The 19710-nt window shown below is 39.4% G+C and overlaps 1 protein-coding gene across 4 annotated transcripts in view; it reads left to right on the top strand.

The window, feature by feature from the left end:
* The first annotated feature begins 2085 nt into the window (after positions 1-2085).
* Positions 2086-19710, top strand: part of UPP2 (uridine phosphorylase 2) — a 65355-nt gene continuing 47730 nt past the window's right edge. For 2 of the 4 annotated variants that reach the window (XM_032211118.1, XM_032211110.1), the window contains exons 1-3: positions 2086-2472; positions 11652-11769; positions 16598-16756. In XM_032211118.1, the coding sequence (XP_032067009.1) occupies positions 2402-2472; positions 11652-11769; positions 16598-16756 (348 nt within the window). In that variant the 5' untranslated portion in view covers positions 2086-2401. The remainder of the gene's footprint in view (positions 2473-11651; positions 11770-16597; positions 16757-19710) is intronic. The other 2 variants (XM_032211126.1, XM_032211103.1) reach the window with 2 other exon arrangements.

The following is a 19710-nucleotide window of genomic DNA, read 5'->3' as shown; positions in this document are numbered from 1 at the left end:
ATCCTCACAGTTGCTTAGCAAAACATTATATGACTGTGATAGCAGTAGACTTATATACCGCTTCATAGGCCTTTCAGGCCTCTCTAAGCGGTTTACAGAGAGTCAGCATATTGCCCCCAACAATCTGGGTCCTCATTTTACCCACCTCGGAAGGATGGAAGGCTGAGTCAACCCTGAGCCGGTGAGATTTGAACCGCTGACCTGCTGATCTAGCAGTAGCCTGCAGTGCTGCATTTAACCACTGCGCCACCTTGGCTCTTGATGTATGATTTCACTTCTACTTTCTCTATTACCTTTGTCACAAGCCAAGTTGGGAAGTGCACAAATGCTGCTCATGTAATCAAGCGGCAGTGTGATAGCCGAAGTGCAAGAATTGGTCACAATTCTCTCACGTCTCTTGAATTTTTTTTTAGAATGTCCTAACTTTGAGCAGATGTTTAATGATCACTTCCTGTGTGGGAGCAACCTGTGCTTTAGGGAATTTCCCCCCATTTTTGTGAAGTTTACAAAATGTTCTCAGCGCTTTTAATTAGTAGTCCTTTGAAATGTGACCTTTATCTACCTTACTAAATAGGGGCAGGCAATTAATTTAACCAAGGAGCCACATGCGAATCTTGGACTTTTGGGGAGGGCCAAACCAATAGGGACATTGGCCAGATAGGGACAGCCAAAGGGCCGGATGTAGCATTTGGGCTGTAGTTTGCCCTGATCTATTATTCGGGAAGCTAAAGGTTTTTTTTCCCCTAGCTTGTTGCAAGAATATGCAGGGTTAACTAACAAAGAGGGAGTGGATATAATCCTTTGCTTGAGCCTTTCTAGCTGTTCCTTACTTAGCCACTGGAATATTATTACAAATATAGGATCCTTTCATGGAGGGACTGACATGTATTGGCTCTTTTAAAAACTTTTACACAATCATATCTCAGGAAGTCTCTTTCTCACAAATCAGCTCCATTTCTATCTCCTTGAAGGCCGCTCCTAATGAGGATTTTGAGTGTGAGACTCATACTCAGGAGACATTATAGGGTAAAAAAAAAAATCCCTACAGTCTCAAAGTCTGCATGCTGTCATGTTCCTAGGCAGATTTACAACATTGTGGATTGACTCTAGAGTTGCATGTAATCTGCAAGGTGGGAGCTTCCTTATATTCCATCCATTCCACAAATTTTGAATTTAAACAATTTGTGACTAAGTTACACAACTATAGAACATTGGGCCAGAGCCACACCAAAATTACCTCTGCTGCACATAATCCTTATTTGGAAAATGCTAAATTGTGTGTCAAGGGTCCCCAAACCATAATGACTATAGAGCAATTTGTTCTACTGGCCTTGCAAAACAACATGCAGAAAATAAATGGATTTTTACAGCCCGTAGTCAATCCAAAATCGTGGCGAGGAAAAGGTGTTACCCCGAGCAGACAGTCGTCCTGAGAAATCTCAAACCAACACCGTTTGGGTCGCTCTATATTTTTGGCTGTGTAGGAGGGAGCCCTGAAATCAGCTGAGATTGGTAACTTTGTGTTGAGGCCTCCATTTGACAGATGAAACGGAAATCAATATAAGTTAAAAACTAACTTGATGTTTGTGTAACGCTTGGCACTTTGCCCAGCTCAGCCAGCGTCATGCTATGTACATATTACATCTATTTATCTCCTAGGGTCTGTGGTATTTTTTCTCATCATTATTGGCTTTTTTATTTACCGTTTTTATATATGGCTCAAGGCAGTAAGCATACTAATGCTCCTTCTTCCTATTATCTCCACAACAACAACAACCCTGTGAGGTGGGTTGGGCTGAGGGGGTGGTGGTGTCAGGCCCAAAGTGACTCAGCCTAAGGCAGGCCTAGAACTCACTGACTCCTGGTTTCTAAGCCAACACCTGAACCCCTGAGCCAGGCTGGCTCTGTTGTGTAAGAGACCCACATATGAAAACAAGGCAGCGGAGCTAGGAAAACAACCTGTGGCCTCAAGTAGCATTTTCCTCCCTACAAGGAAGGCTGCCAAAATGCAAATATGCAACTCTGGTCAAAGAGTAACATGGGATTTAAGCAGCTTGGCCTTCGTGTCCTCCAGGGACAGTACTGGGAGCTAGGGAAAGCTTTGGGGCTGGAGTACCACACCTTCAAAAACAGCCAATCTTAGATGGTCGGCTGGGGGCAATTTTGATACAACTTGGCAAAGCAGTTGAGGAAGATGTGAGCTTAGTTCAACCCACATCACCACCACACACACACGCACACACCGCGAGCCTTGAGCTGCAAATGCAGACTTTGATTCGAGTCGTTTCAGCAAAACAACCATACTGAGATACAAAGCCTGATACAAAACACACACACACACACACTGTATGTGATTCCTGAGGTTTGCAAAGACTCTATGTTTGCTAGGCGGCTGTGAAAGATGGACGGAATGACAGTCTTTTTAGCCAATTCCAACCAGCATATTAACATTGGAAAAGAAAAGCACAGCAGGTAAGCCTTTGACACCTTGACCCTAAACAGCTGCACCTAAGAAGCATCCAGCCGTGGACATCAGCATTTCCTTCATTTGAAAAACTTGTTTAAAAGCATTTTTTCCATAACTTATTATAAGGGGAAATATTTTTTTAAAAAAATACCCAAATGTATGGAAAAGCAGATCTGAAAGGTTTATATAGATGGGCAAAATGTCTGTCTCATTCTAAAGGAATTTAACTCTTGAATAGAATAGAATAGAATAGAATAGAATAGAATAGAATAGAATAGAATAGAATAGAATAGAATAGAATAGAATAACAGAGTTGGAAGGGACCTTGAAGGTCTTCTAGTCCCACCCCCGCCTAGACAGGAAACCCTATACCACTTCAGACAAATGGTTATCCAACATCTTCTTCAAAACGTCCAGTGTTGGAACATTCACAACTTCTGGAGGCAAGTTGTTCCACTGATTAATTGTTCTAACTGTCAGGAAATTTCTCCTCAGTTCTAAGTTGCTTTTCTCCCTGATTAGTTTCCACCCATTGCTTCTTGTTCTACCCTCAGGTGCTTTGGAGAGTATAGTAGTCCACGACTTACAAAAGTTCCTCTAGTGACTGTTTAAAGTTATAAATGGCACTGAAAAAAGTAACTGATTTTTTTCACACTTATGCCCATAGTCACATGATCAAAATTCAAACGCTTGGCAACCAATTCATATTTATGACAGTTGCAGTGTCCCAGGCTCATGGGATCACCTTTTGCGGACTTTTGACATGCAAAGTCAATGGGGAAGCCAGATTCACTTAGCAATCAACTTAACAACTGCAGTGATTCCCTTAACAACAGTGACAAGAAAGGTCATAAAATGGGGCAAAACCCACTTAACTAATGTCTCACTTAACAACAGAAATTTTGGGCTCATTTGTGATCATAAATTGAGGACTACCAATATTTGTATATTCAGTTGTGTGTGATGCAGAATTTGTGTTTCTACCAGATTTTTTTTTTCTAGAAAGCTATTTCTCTTTAATAGTTATGTAGTAGGTGCACAGAAAGTTCTGTAATGGATGCAATTTCATTTGTTTATTTCCTATATATTAAAACTTTCCAAGATTTGCACATTTGTTTACAATTAGACAGAACTCAAGATTTAACTTTCTTTAATGTGGAAGAAAGCAAAACTGAAAGATTCCTTCTTTCCTATCAGTACATTATGTTTTTTGTGAATTACTTTGATCTCTCTGTAGTTCTAATCCAGCTTAAGCACTTAAATTTTACTGCATACAAGTGGTCTGAACTGCTACTGATTTTTTCAAAAGACCTAACGTATTAATTTTCTTTTAATAACTAAACAAGGGCCTACATTCTTATGAAGTTAAATTTCTTTCCATTTGCAATTATAATTGGAAGGAGGATGCAATCAGAAACTTGAGTCTTCTGAATATAATTTTAATTTAAACGTAGAGCAAAATTTAACCTTTAATCAAGAGGACAAGGGAGAATATTACAATAATTATATGAGAAGTATCTAAAGAGGAATTTCTAATAACAAAAATATATCACTGTATATCTATATTGTCATTTTAACAGGGGATACAATAGATGAATTGTAATTCAACTATTACAACTATTACAATGAAAGAACAGAATGATCTATTGACTGATTTAATAGCACAGATTGAAACAATTGAATCTAAATGACATTTTAATTTGAACTGCCCCTGGGAAAAGGTTGTAGTGCTAAAAAGAGTAAATCAAGTAATTTATAACATTAGACTATACAATGACTTGTAGAGCATTGATGTCCAACGGGTATGCTTCAAAAACTATTTGTACAAAATTCACATTGGTTTGGAGATTTATTAAGCTATGTTTTGCAAGCAACTTGCTCAAAGGAGCCACACCAAATAATAATTTGATATTTATATTAATACAGTGATACATTTGAATGTACAACATAATAATTGCCTATACATTTTATATTCTCTACATTTTGTGTTCCCCTAAATATTTACAGCCTCAGCAGGTGGCAGTCTCTATCTGAAGAGATCTGATCTCAAAAATTATTAAGGTTTGGGCTTAATGCTTGGGTAGGATATCACAATGAAACCTCACTTCTAAAGGCTAGACTGGAAAGTTTAAAAAACATCCCAGATGTAGCAATAGCAAACTTCTCCCAAATTGTTATCAAGAAAACTACATGGATATGTCCACATAGTTACTAGCTAGCTAAACTCAAGGACCAGTATGGTGAGAAGAACTGCTAGTACTGTAGAATTTCAAATATACTCTTCCCAAAAAGTTTTGAATCTGTTTCTAATGTTTCCTAGTGTATAATTAACCTTTTGTCACAGCTATCACATACTGCATTAACATTTTCATTGAATTCTCTATCATAATTAAAATTACTTTTCTGATCATTAGCCCAACTCCAGTTATTGTGCATGTAAATTTGTGACTTATGACAATCAATATTTACTTATACTGAAAACAATTTACTATTTCATTATCATTTTGGGAGATTTTGAGAAACTGTTGGCACCCCATTTCTTTTTTTTTTAATCATTCTTTGGCATTATCAACAGACTTGATCACTGTGTCAGGTTGTTCAAAAGATATAAATTCCCAAACAGATCCTTGGGATCCTACTTATAATAGTTTCTTCATAGTCCAAATCCTAGGCTTATTATCTTAATTTAAGGACCAATTAAACTATTTGAATAAGGGTAATTATCCCAAGTACCCTTACTACTCTATTTCCATATCCATTACATTTCTTCAGGAAGATTTTTTTAACACATATCTATCTTTATTTTTAAAGATGAATATGCTCTAGTTATAACAAGACTGATAACCTAATCTACACTTTCTATATCTTACTAAAAAGCATTATGTGAAAACCTTGACTGACCAAAACCAACTTAGATGAGTGAAGTCAAAATCTATGGGCCAATCTGGCGATAGCCAGACCATATAAAAAACTGCAGTTTACATAAGAGAAATAATAAATAATATTCAGATAGTAAAAAACCTGAATTAAGGGAAAAATAGATCTCTTCTATGTCTATGAGGAAGAAGATCAATATAATAGATCTGAATGAAGACAATCTAATCTTGTAGCAGAAGAAAATAGACAGAGAAACTAAGTATAGGTATAGGCATAACTGAAAAAAAAGACTAAAATGTCTGTCCAAAAGTATGAATTGGCATCATCTAGATTGATGTAGTAGGTATGAAAATAAATATCTACAGATTGCTAATAGTTGCATATTGTGCCCCAGTGAATAGTGATCATGAAAGAACCAATGATGAGTTGGGTTGGGGGAAACTGAATGAATTCAATCCAAGGGGGAAATTATTCTGCTAAATGACATAAATTCATGATAGCAATGAGGCAGAAAGAAAAAAAAATGAACTGAGTATTCAGAGAAGACCCAAGAATGAATGAATGAAGATGATGACAATTAGATGAATATCTAATAGAAAAAATATATTGTAAACATGTCATTTATGCATAAATTCATTCATATTTATGCATGACAAAGAATACATATAAAACATGGTTGATTTAATTATGATGAAAAATTGAAGCAATTAGTGAAGGATTCAAAGTAATTTGAGGTTCTGAATATGGAATAGGCCTTTTTTTTTTCAAGAATGGATGCTGTAATGGGAAAAACAACCATTGAAGAAAAGGAATCAAGTAGAACTAGAGTAAAATTTGAATGTTTATAGGAAGAGAAGGTAAATAGGTTCTATATGAAAATGTACTTAGATTATTCTCCCAAAACAATCAATATAAAGTGGGCATTGTGGGGGGGGGGGGGAAGCTGTGGAAATTGCTTGGAACAGAGTGAATTAAGTTCTAGAATATAAAAGAAATGGGAAGTATAAAGAAGCTGCTTTACTTAATTTAATTTATAGGCCACCCAATTCCCAAACAACTTATGTGAGTGGCTTACAACTAAAAAACAACTTATTAAAAGAAAATAGGACAGAATAGCAAAGTACAAAAAGAATATGTCCAAGACTGAAAAGAGGAATTCACAATCACACTGTCTGCAAAAGCTAATGCAGTAAAAGAAGCAGTGAATGAGGAAAATGCATGTAAGAGAATGATTTACCAAAATTGAGAATGAGATAGGGAAGAAGACAGTTGCAAAAAAAAAGTAGGAACATACAGAACTGTTCACGTTGAAAGAGACAGAGACAATGTGTGATCATTTTGAGAAATAAAAATGTTAAAAAATTGTTTTGGAACTGCGTGAAGAGAGCTAAACATCTTCCAGTAGAAAGAATCGAATTAAAAATAAAACTGTCACATCCTCAAAGCCAAGCTGCAAGAAACAGAGCAAACTTTGCCAAAGTAACTTGCCTTGTGGGCAAGTGGAAAAATGTTAGCTCTATAAGCAAGCCCAGAGCCTCATTATTAGCAATTGTTAAGCCGGAAGAGCTCACTTGTGTACAGTCAGATGTAGATGTAAACTGTGCATGGACCATGTTCCATTGCTTTGGCATCTGACTTTGTGATTCCCTGTTCTTGATTCCTGCTTCATTTTGATTTTGGGATATTATGAGCCATGATGGCACAGTAGTTAAAATGCAGTATTATAGGCTAACTTTGCATTCCAATTGCCAGGAGTTCGATCCTGACCGGTTAAAGGTTGACTCAGCCTTCAATCCTTCCGAGGTTGGTAAAATGAGGACCCAGATTGTTGGGGGCAATATGCTGACTCTTTAAATGGCTCAGAGAGGGCTATGAAGCACTATGGGATGGTTTATAAGTCTAAGTGCTGTTGCTATTACTATTCCTAGCCAGGCCTCTGGTTCATTTTTTGTCAGCTTCCCTGACATTCTTGCAAGCCTCACCACAAGTACCCACTTCATACCTGTACTTTGCTTACCAATTGCATGGATATTTTTTCCCTTTGCAGAAGCCAGGACATGGAAAAAACATTTCAAGTGATGTGAGATGAAACATAATCCTAGAAAGAGAGATTTGTACGGGAAGGATAATGATCTGTTAAAGGATGGAATTGAAAGGAATGCTATAGATCAGTGATGGTTAACCTTTTTGGCACCGAGAGCTGACACTGGAGCATGCATGCACCAGAGTGTCGAAACCCAGAAGAGAGCAGCTGGCTGGTGTGCATGCGCGTGGCAGCCAGCTACTCTTCTGGTTTCTGACATGCACATGTGTTCCAGCCAGCTGGTCTTCACATGAAGACCAGCTGTTCAGCGTCCATGCACACGATGGAACCCGGAAGAGAGCAGTTGGTCAGTGCGCATGCGCAAAACAGAACCCAAAAGATCAGCTGGTGATGACATGCATGCCCACAGAGAGGATTCTGTGTGCCACCTCTGCCACATGTGCCATAGGTTCACCATCACAGCTGTAGATATTAGTGTCCAAGAAAAATGATGTAAGACAATAATAAATGCTATAATATAAGAAGTTTAAAAATGGTAAGTCTGCAAGTAGGTAGTGTTATTGAAGAAATATTCATCACTTCAGATTTTTATTGGATGCCCTCCATGCAGTATGGCCATTAGAAAAAAAGGGAAATTATTCAGGGATGCAAATTAATGAGCTTTAAAAAAAAATCTCAATAGTGTCTCCATGAAATTACATAATCTCAGATATAATATTGGAGCCAGTCTTGGATTTGTGAGCTGAATCCCCCAATTTGCCAAGTAGAATCTTTTCCAGCTCCTAACGAATTTAATGTCATTCAGCCTGCTATTAAAACCTCCACCCAGCAGAGGGCTCCAAGAGGTACCTCTTCCCAACCAGTAAGCCCCAAGACCCTTCTACTACATATGAACAGACCATACACCTCTCTTGCTTTCAGATCAAAATAAAATGGTAGTTTGCTTTATTACAATCATTAAAACAACAGCTATACAATTCTACACCTATAAGAATTAGTTTGTACTAGATTAGAAAAATATTGAATTCAAGGTCCCGGGACCTCAGTGTCCAGAGGCTTGTTCAATGTCTCAATCATTCATTCTAAACAGTATTTGTAAAGGGGTGAAGCCAGAGGTGGTATTCAGCCAGTTCTGTTGAACTGCTAGCGGAAATTTTGAGTAGTTCGGAGAACCGGCCCTGCCCCCATCTATTCACTGCCTCCCGAGTCCCAGCTGATTGGTCTCTCAGCTGATTGGCTGGGTCTTCTTCTGTTGCCCTGCATAGGAGAACGGAGCTGGAAAGCAGGTTAGTGGGGTGGGGTGGAAATTGAGATTTTATGGTATCCTCCCCCTGGAGTAGGGTGGGAATGGGCATTTGCAGTATCCTTCACCTGCCACACCGACCAAGTCATGCTACGCCCACAGAACTGATAGTTAAAAATTTTGAATCTTCCACACTGACCGTGAAGTGCCTTCAATAAGATTGTATATAAGTTTAATACCTAATAACACAATTAAAGTCCTTCTTTGGCAAGGATGCTCGGTCACATCCGACCTTCAAACAAATGTCACATCTGGTGGATTTGCACTCTCTTGGTTCTGATCCAGATCAAGCTGGCTGCTCATAACCTCTTTGACTCTCCTAGCCCTGAGTGCTAGCAGGCATGTCAGCTGGGAACACAGGGTGAGGGGGGGAACCCTCATTTATTTTTTATTTATGAAATTTATTTGACCCTCTGAACCTGACTGGGCTCTGGGCAGCTTACAAAATCAAAATAAAAGAATTAGAATATATAGTAACTAACAATAAGAAGCTAAAAAGTGATAGAATTGTTCATGGGTCTCTAGGCACATGAATTCTGCCTTTATTTCTTATCCCTTAGTTATGTTGTTGTATCTTAGTCTTTTAGATATGTTTTGCCTTTATTTTTCCTTTGTCTTATTGCTTCTGACTCTTGAGCAATTTCTTTTTTATTTTAAACCTTTGTTGGCTTTCTCTCTACAGAAGGAATAATCCTTCTGTCTTCCATTTGTCTCCTCATTAAACTAAGCATTCCCTTTTATTTTTCTTCAATATGGCTTCCTATGACAAAAAAAATGAATTTAATCAGAAAATACTACCTCATATTTTAGTAGACCTCTGGAAGACTTATTAAAAAGGGATGGAAGTGTTTATGTGGTGTGTGTGCATGTGTGTGCTTACAAGAAATTTGAAGAATTTTTAAGGATCTCATTAAGTCCAGTTATAGCATTATTTCAAATCATTACATACAGTATGTAGCAGAAGTGGTATTCAGCAGGTTCTGACCAGTTCTGGAGAACCCGTAGCGGAATTTTTGAGTAGTTCAGAAAACCGGTAAATCCCACCTCTGACTGACCCCACCTCCATCTATTCTCTGCCACCCTGATCAGGAGGAAATGGGGAACTTTCAGTATCCTTCCCCTGCCAAGCCCGTCAAGCCATGCCCACCAAGCCACGCCCACAGAACCAGTAGTAAAAAAATTGAATCCCAGCACTGATATGTAGAGAAGAAATATTAAGGAGCTTAATGTGAGGCTAAACTATATTCCTAAAAATGCAATTTGTCATCTTTTGAATAGCTTAAAGGATAATTTAATTAATGTAGCTCTAAGATAGGCTGTTCAGCATCAGCTCGGAAACATGTAAGTTCAATCCTGACAGGGTTCAAGGTTGACTCAGCCTTCCATCCTTCCAAAGTGGGTAAAATGGGACCCAGATTATTGGGGGCAATAGGCTGACTGTAAAACCGCTTAGAGAGGGCTGGAAAGCACTGTGAAGTGGTATACAAGTCTAAGTATCATTGCTACTGCTAGCCAGTAAAATGGGAGCCCATGTATCTTAGGATAATTCCAGCTGATAAAATGCGGTGGTACTTGGGTAATATTAAAAAAAAAACCTAAATAAAACCAGACCTGATTAGTACTTGGATAATTCATCACTAGGAATCCCACAGTAAACTGGATTAAGAAAATGGGAAACAAATTCTGGAAGAAGGGAAAACACTTCTATATTCTTACCCTAAAAATATAGGGATGTGTTCATGTAACCATCAAGAACCTAGCTTAACAAGGAATTTTTACCTCCCCTCCCCCCAAATAGATTGAGTTTCCAAAAATACCTGGCAGGAATGGAACAATAAAAAAAACAGCAAATGGCAGTGCAAATAGCAAATAGCAGTGATGAGAGACAGCATACTCTAAATCATAGCTGCTGGTGGTCAGCACCTGAAGAAGGCTGGCACCTTCATGCTTTGTTTATGACAGTAATGGCAAACTTTTTTGTAAAGGCGTGGCAAAATTGTATGTGCGCTATTACACGGGCGTGCCCACACCCACAATTTAATGCACCCCACCCTCCTGCACATGCACATGTGACCCCCAGCGCATGCGTGAATGATCCCACTGCAGGGGGGTTCCCCTCCCCAGGCTCCAGAGGCTTTCCTGAAGCCTGGGGAGGGCAAAAATGGTCTCACCCAGCCCTCCGGAAGGCCGAAAATCGCCCCGGAGCTAACAGCTCACGTGCTGGCAAATATGGCTGTGTGCCACCTGTGGCACACGTGCCATAGGTTTGCCATCACAGGTTTATGAGGTCTTTGATTGAGAGGATGTGAGAAACACAATGTGAGTATGAGGCTGCTTATATATGGAGTGGTTGAGTGTCCTTTACGCCAGCAGTCTATGCCTTATGGGGTCCTTTAGTACAGACAAAGGCTTGTTTGATCTCACAGGAGCTATTCTGTTCTTTTTGAGCACTACAAGAGAATTCAACCACTGGTGATATTGTGAAGACGAAAAAATAAAGAAGATCACAGAACTAAATGACAATGTGAACATTATTAATGATTTCACAAACCATAAGGAATGTGTCTATTAACAGTCACACAAAGTCATTTCAGAAGGCAAATACAAGATGCCAGTTGAGTGAAAGGAGCGGGGGGTGGGAGGGGATGCCATTTCTTGAATATAAAATATATTGCTGCAGAAGACCGAGAACTTCAACCTCCAGGGAAGAGTTTGCAATCAGCATACCAAGTGGGCAATATAACGACACATTTACTTTACTAAAAACTGATCATCTGGGGAAAAAAAGCCTGCTTGGCCCCAGTTCTTTTTCTCTCTTGCCAACCTCAGCATTATTAATAAATAAACAGGCAATCTACACCTTCGCCTGAATTCCTGGCTCGCCATCTTTTCCCTTGCAATTTCCCCTCTCTGCAGTCACTGACAGCCTCCTTCTTCTCTTTTTTATGTTTCTTTCCTAGGAATGGATCTGTTTATGTTAAGAACCCTCACTTGGATTTAATGGAGGAAGACATCCTTTACCACTTAGATTTAGGAACCAAAACGCACAACCTGCCAGCCATGTTTGGGGACATAAAGGTAATATCAAGACAACACAGCGACCACTTTTCTAAACATGTTGCATTCTGCTCTTGCTGCTCTTCTTCTTTCCTTTTGTTACCAAAAGCTGCAGACAACTTTCCGTGATGAGCTAAAGGTCCTAAGTGAATAACGTCTGTGCTATTCGGCAAAGTGACTCAAAATGTATGCTGCAGCTACAGTTATGGGCTATTACCCTCCTCTTCTTGATGAAGGAAGGGGATTGACAAAACAAAGCCAGTTTGATAGACTAAATTCTTCCTTGGGGTACTTTCTCTGGCTCCAGTTCCAAAACAATACATGGTGGAATTTGAGTCATGGGTGGCATCATTTCCTATTTCTCTTGCTAAAGGAGAAGAGCCTGATTTCTGTTGATGCCATTTTCAAAGCTGCTTGGGGATATTTTCAGATAAACAAACACCAACTGTATTGTGAAGTGTGTTCGGTCTCATGGAAAACTTTCAGCAACAGACTCTGGGCTCCAAATCTGATACTGTTCACATTAGAAGAGGAACAGAATTCCCAAACAAGAGAAATAATGAGTGTTTAGAAAGAATAGAATAGAATAGAACAGAACAGAACAGAACAGAACAGAATAACAGTTGGAAGGCCTTCTACTCCAACCTCCTGCTTAGGCAGGAAACTCTACACCACTTCATACAAATGGTTATCCAACATCTTCTTAAAAACTTCCAGTGTTGGAGCATTCACAACTTCTGGAGGCAAGTTGTTCCACTGATTAATTGTTCTAACTGGCAGGAAATTTCTCCTCAGTTCTAAGTTGCTTCTCTCCTTGATTACCATATTTTTCAGAATATAAGACGCACCTTTTCCCTGAAAAAAGAGGTGAAAATCTGGGTGCGTCATACACTGAATACAGCATTTGTTGCCTCCCGAAACCTCGCCCCCTCCACCAAAATGGCCATGCATAGCCTTTAGGAGGCTTCCGGAATGCTCCTGGGAGCTGGGGAGGGCAGAAATGAGCAAAAAATGGCCATTTTGTTTGCTCATTTCTGCCCTCCCTGGCCCCCAGGAGCACTCTATAAGCCTCCTAAAGGCTATGCATGCCCTTTTTTTGACAAAAAACGGGCCCGTTTTTGTGAAAAATGGGTTGTTTTTTGCTCATCCCCCCCCACACCTCCTAAGAGCACTCTACAAGCCTCCTAAAGGCTATGCATGCCTTTTTTTGGGGGGGGGGGAATGGACCTGTTTTCGCAAAAAATGGACCACTTTTGGGAGGTCTGCAGAGTGCAAAAACTTTATTTTTTTAATTTGCCTCTTCAAAATCTTGGTGCATCTTATACTTCAAAAAATATGGTAGTTCCCACCCATTGCTTCTTGTCCTGCCCTCAGGTGCTTTGGAGAAGAGTTTGACTCCCTCTCCTTTTTGTGGCAGCCCCTAAAATATCGGAAGACTGCTATCATGTCCTTCTTTTCATTAAACTAGACCTAGTTTAATGAAAGTGAATCTAGTTTAGGAAATGATATTCTAAAATATAAAATAATACATTTTTATTAATCATGATAGGTTGCTTCTTTATCTAATCTTTTTAACCAGATATGTTAAGAACTGAACCTACACACCGTCTCTGCTAGGATTAACAGATCTGGAGCGAATACTCTACATGCAGCAAAGAGATACACAAAATTCTGTTTTTGCTGCCATCTTGTAGACATCCAGATTTATGGAGACCCAAATCTGATAGCCCTAATTTTTTTAACTTTTGCAGTTTAATCTCAATTCTCTGAACAGCAATTTTGGGTATAATGGATTAAATTTGTATTTAGACTCCCCCCCGCAATATACATAAAATAATAAATATCTATTGTTTTTAAAAACCATCTGGACAACTGCCCTAACACAAACTATGCAAATTGATGTCAATGGCATAAAATTATGTTAATTGCATAAATTTAATACTAACAAGCATTTTGCAGAGCTGATGTGTTTTCCCTAAATAGTCCTTTAAATTGAGGAAACATCATGCATGTGACTGTTATCCAAAGGTCTCCAACAACTGAATCCCAGTTGGAAATTTGCCTTGGTCCTCAGTGACTGCTAAATTAACTCTTTGATCATAGGAAAAAACAGCACTTACGACTGAATGGAAAACCCTTACAGTAAAGAGTTTTTGCATAAAACAGAAAAAATGCATTTATGATTTGTGGCGTTTATGATTACAAAAAATGCTTAATAGCAAAGTGTTGACTTTCTTTTGTAATTATAGAGTAAGAGATATTTTTATTAGCACTTATATTTGCTGCAAATGAAATTGGACGCTGCTGCTTTCTATTTCTTTTTATTCTTTTTCTCTAATCTTGTTTTTTTATTTCCTCTTTATTTCTTTCTACACTGCTTTTACTCTTTATTAGCCTGCATTAATTTTTATGTTCTCTGCAAAACTTTCAGTAAATCTTATTTTAAATAAAGTAGAATGGCCTTCCTTCTGAAATCCTTATTTGTGCTCAATGAATTCCTTTAATTTATTTCTGCAAAATATGTGGAACTCAAGCTAAGTATTTAAAATCCCCATTGATTTTAATGGAAGTATTCAGATAAATTTTAAATTGATTATTTGAAGTTCATCACACATTTGGAGCACAATCTGAGATGGGCTTATTTTCTCCTGAGGAAATGCATAGGATTTGAACCTACAGTATATATTTCTGGAGCTACAAAGTTGTAGGAGTTGCAGGAGCCACGGTGGCGCACCTGGCTCAAGGTTGACTCCTCCTTCCATCCTCCCGAGGTGGATAAAATGAGGACCCAGATTGTTGGGGGCAATAGGCTGGCTCTGTAAAACCCTTAGAGAGGGCTGTAAATGCACTATGAAATGGTATATAAATCTAAGTGCTGTTGCTATAAAGTTGTGCAAAACTGTATAGAAATGTCAGCCATTTAGATCAAATGTCATTTAAGACCATAGTAGCTATGTGGGGCAGCAAACAGAGATTTGTTGAGTAGTTATCCTCTCAATTCAGAAGTGATTTTTGATTTCCCCCCCCCTCCGGAATTCCACACCCATTATACTTGCAATTTCTGACTGCACGTAAAGAATTTTGCACCCTTCTTGAAATAATAGAGCAGACCACACACCAATTCAGCATCTGGCTCAACTTTGTTTCTAGCATAAATAACTACTAGCAGTTTATGTGCCGTGCTTGCTTATTTTGCTGGGTTTATTTTCATCTGAAAATTACAGTCGCTGCAAATTAGGCATTTGGACCGGGGACAAAATTCAGATCTAAAATGCAGACATTGCACATAAGATGTGAAATCCAGATACATTTTTGGTGGATGTGCCACCCGTCCCTCCAAAATGTGGGCAGAATTCCAGGCACAATGTAGTCCATGTAGAAGGAGATATATAGGTGAGGTCTAAAACTGTAGCCCTGCATCTCTTTTCTTTCTTCTCCCTCCACCCTCTTTTACTGAATCAAATAATATGCAGGACATAACACCATCCCCATTCCTGTTTCACTTCATTGGATATTCCTGCAGGAGAGGAAACATTTCAATTTTATTTATGTCATGGGTATTAGATTACTAGACCCTCGCAACCAGTGAAGCATATAGAAGGGTCCCTTTCCACTGAAATTGTGCATTTCTTATAGCAAAGTTCAGTGGAACACAGTCTGGGCAGCTACCTAATGACCCATTGTTTCCCAGACCTGTTTTGGCAGTGCTCCACAATGCTTCAATGATTACATTGCAGAAACTCAGTTATAAAATGTATTTATTATTTATTAAACACATTTATATGGTTATCCGTCTGACAAAAGCAACTCTAGTTGGTATACAATATTCAGAACTGTATTGATTAGCTATATGATTACTTTGCATGGCCAGTTTGGCCTAGTGGTGAGGGCACCAGGCTAGAAAAAAAGGAGACTGTGAGTTCTAGTCCTGCCAAAGGCAGCAAAACCGGCTGGGCGATCTTGAGCCAGTCCCTCTCTTTCAGTCCAGCCCACTTCACGGGGTTGTGGTTATGGGAAAAGAAGAGGAAGAAGGAGCATTAGGTATATTTGCCGCTTTGAGTTATTTCTAAAAATAATGGATTAAAAAAAACTAAATTAGTTTTAAAATCTGTACATTGAATCTCTGGTTGAAAATGTAAAACCAGCCATTTGGGACAGTACTTGAGCCAAAAACACTGTTTTAGAAAATAAAGAATGCTCACCCTCCCCCAAATTGCTCATCCCTGATTTAAATCTTCCGCTATCATGACAAAAATAAAATCAAGTTGTTATATTCTGCTTCTTAAATTGCACAATGACTAAATTCCATGGGATTATCCTGATCAATGAGAACCTCTTGTATCCCCATTACGGCTCAAGCAGGCCAGGACCATCTTTTAATTCATGCTTTGAATCTGGATCTCCTTTTGGATATAAAAAATGCACAAAACCATTCTGACAGCTTAGTAGCAGTAAATGCAGAGTTGTTGTTGCTGTGGCTCATGGGTCAGCAACCTGTGGTTCTGGAGCCGCATGTGGCTCTTTCATCCCTCTGCTGTGGCTCCCTGTCGCCAGTCAGCACCACAGTTTTGAGTGGAGCTTCCGGTTTGGGAGGTGGGGGACTCCTCCAGGAGGAGACTCTATGGCAAGGGGCGGATTTTCCGGTCAGCTCCACAATTGATAAGGCTTTCGTTAGGACAGGTTGAGGAAAAAGGACATTGTGCTATGAGAAGACTCTATGGTAGGGAAACCGGATTTCCGGTTGGCTCCAGAATTGAATGGGGGCTTCCAGTTAGGACCTTTGTGGCTCTTTGAGTGTTTAAGGTTGCTGACCCCTACTATGGCTGATACCCTTATCATCCTTTTGCAGTTTGTCTGTGTGGGAGGAAGCCCCAACCGAATGAAAGCTTTTGCTCAGTTCATGCAGAAAGAACTTGGACGCAAAGGAGAGGACGACGACTTGAAAGATATTTGTGCTGAGACCGATCGTTATTCCATGTATAAGGTGGGCCCAGTGCTCTCCATCAGTGTAAGTACCTTATGGGGGAATCTGGGGAACTCCTCTTAATAGTAAACAGTATATCAGACCATCCAGAATACTCGTTCTTTAATGTGTGTCAGAGGAAGAACCAGATAAGATCAATGCTGGAGCTCAAGGATTGTCTTTTCTGACCTTGGTTTAACCGACAAGCACCATTTCTCCTTCAATCCTTTCCACTTTCCACTCTTTCTCCCTCACTTGCATGTCAGCAAGAGTGCCTAGGGCCATGTTGTATAATCTCAGATCATCCCTTAAGGGGCTAAAGCAGAAAGTTGGAAAGCTGAATAAATTGCTTTTATTAGGAAGCCACGGAGATACCTCCCCCTCTCAACACTCCAGCAAGGTTTTAAGTGGGACCATTGGGGATAACTGCTCTGAACTCCCACGCCTGCAGATAGGCCATTCAAGGCATGGAAAAGATGTGGATGAACTGCTACTTTTTTGTTCAAGACTATAAGACTGAGCATGAATCCCAGTGTTGGCCCTTGGCTGTTGATGAGATTTTTTGCCTACTGTACACATAATAGGGACTTCTTTCTCTGTGGTCTGTTTGTATTTCACTGCACCCAGCTTGTTTTACCACTTTTCATACCTCATTGAGAATTGCCAGCCAGGTACATCCCTGGCATAATTGGGGCATATCCAGAAGAAGCTAAGACTTGCCAATGAGAAGGTCTTTCCTTAGACAGGTCAAGCTTGGCAACCATTTATGTCAAGTTTCCTGTCCTCCCTCCCAGCCCCCCCCCCCAAAAAACCTCCTCAGAGTTTAGAGGCAGCAAACTTGTTGTTACATATTGACAGTAAAGAAATAGGCTCCACCAAGGTCCTCCATTCCAATAGGAAAATACTCAAAGCCAATTGGCTGAGCCGTCTGACAGCTCCCTATAAAAGGGCTAGCTATCTGACAGGCCAGTGCTGGATTTGTAAATAGTTGCCTAATAAAGAGCTGCTGTTTGTCACTGAAGCCTGAGTCTGTCTCATCCATTCACCGGATCTAACAGTTGTAATACAGCATAATAGCAACAGCAATAGCACTTAGACTTATACGCTGCTTCACAATGCTTTTACAGCCCTCTCTAAGAGGTTTACATACCCAACATATTGTCCCCAACAATCGGGGTCCTCATTTTACCAACTTCAGAATGATGGAAGGTTGAGTCAGCCTTCAGTCGGGGAGACTCGAACTGCTGAACTGCTAGCAGTCAGCAGAATTAGCCTGCAATACTACATTCTAACCACTGCACCACCAGGGCTCATAGAGGTAAGTCATGTGATTGTCACATGACAGTAAAAGCAGAGGAGTGAAGATCTCCTACTTCAATTTAAAATGAAAACCTTTGAAAACAGTTTTCAAAGGTTTTCATTTTAAATTGAAGTAGGACATGTTTTTTTTGTAATTTTTTCTAGACCACTTCTCCAGAGGATATTTGCTAGATAATTTGGAGATAGTTCTGCTGTCCTTTCCTCCTTCCTCCCATTTCTCCCTTAGAAAAGGAGAATTCCTTTATAAGGATAATGTTTTCAACAAAAAATGGCAGTAAAACCCTGGAAGAACTAAAAGTCCCTTTCTATTTTCACCCCATCCTGGGTTTTTTTTTTAAAGGAAGCAGCTGTAGATGTTTTGATGCTTCCCTATTATGGACTACGGATTATGGGTTTTTTCCCCTATTGAATTTTGATCCTATTTGAATATTTTTGCCTTTGAAATTCAGGTCGCACCATGCCATCTTTGAACCCAACAAAAATTACATCTGGAACAAATCCAGTTGATTCACACAAGCCCAGTTTTCCATGCATTTCACACACAGCACAATTCAACCAATGGAGTATGGGGAAAGGAAACATAAGGAGATGGACTTGTCCTGAGCACCACCAAAAGGGAAAAAAATAAAATGCAGTGGACCTGATCCACCGAGTTGCAACTGAATTTGTAGAGTCCTGTGTCGGAAGAATAAATTGGGGTTCCAACTTGAACCGGGGCTGTGCAAGAATAAATAAGTATGACATCTAGATAGTTGTTAGGAAAGAAGAAATATCTATTCCTATAAGGCAGTGGTTCCCAAACTTGGCAACTTTAAGACTTGTGGACTTCAACTCCCAGAGCTGGCTGGAGAATTCTGGGAGTTGAAGTCCACAAGTCTTAAAGTTGCCAAGTTTGGGAACCACTGCTATAAGGTAACCAATTTGCATTTAGAGGCAGGTTGCAGAGAAATGGGGCACAGCAGTAAATGTTTATAGGGGGAGCTTGTCCAGAGTGTCATGTGCTGATTCTAGGGTGACATTTGAGGTGTGTGTTTGTGTGCGTGTGTGTGTTTATTCTTGTGAACATGCAGTTCCTCTGGTAGACCTAATTTAATTAATTCTGTTTTTGTCAACCTTATCCTTTGACATGTGGATGAGGTCTTGGTAAGTTGTTTGAGGAAGTTTGCTAATGTTAGTTGATTCATTTAGTTTCAGTTTGACTGTTAATTATCTAGTGGAGACACTGATTCTCAGACCATTGTGGAGTCTGTAAAATATTTTAAGGGGAAGATGGAAACAGTATAAAGAATAAAATATATTTGGATATAAAACTTCCCACAGCTGTTATAGATTTTAGGATGGTAGAGATTTGGATGACACACACTGCATGATGATCATTGAAGAATGTAGCAAAGTGCACTACAAAAAAAACTTTTTTCCTTAGTCTGAACAGTTTTATGTTCTTTCATTTATTGTACATTTCCTGTTTCTTATACCTTGTTTCTAATTACTTGCACTTATCTATCCTAAGTACCCTATTTCTCTTATCTTTTCTCAGTTATACTATTTATGCCCAGACTTTCAATCCTTATTCTGTCCATCCTTTTTATTTTCACATTTCCAAGACTTGATCTTCTGGTTCCTCATCACTGTTGTTCTGTCCACATCCTTCAACCTGACCTTTATCTCTCTCCTAACCT

The sequence above is a fragment of the Thamnophis elegans genome, chromosome 1 (genome assembly GCF_009769535.1).
Source record: "Thamnophis elegans isolate rThaEle1 chromosome 1, rThaEle1.pri, whole genome shotgun sequence".
Classification (NCBI taxonomy): domain Eukaryota; kingdom Metazoa; phylum Chordata; class Lepidosauria; order Squamata; family Colubridae; genus Thamnophis; species Thamnophis elegans.
The sequence above is the reverse complement of the archived record's forward strand: the minus strand, read 5'-3'. Positions and strand labels throughout refer to the sequence as shown.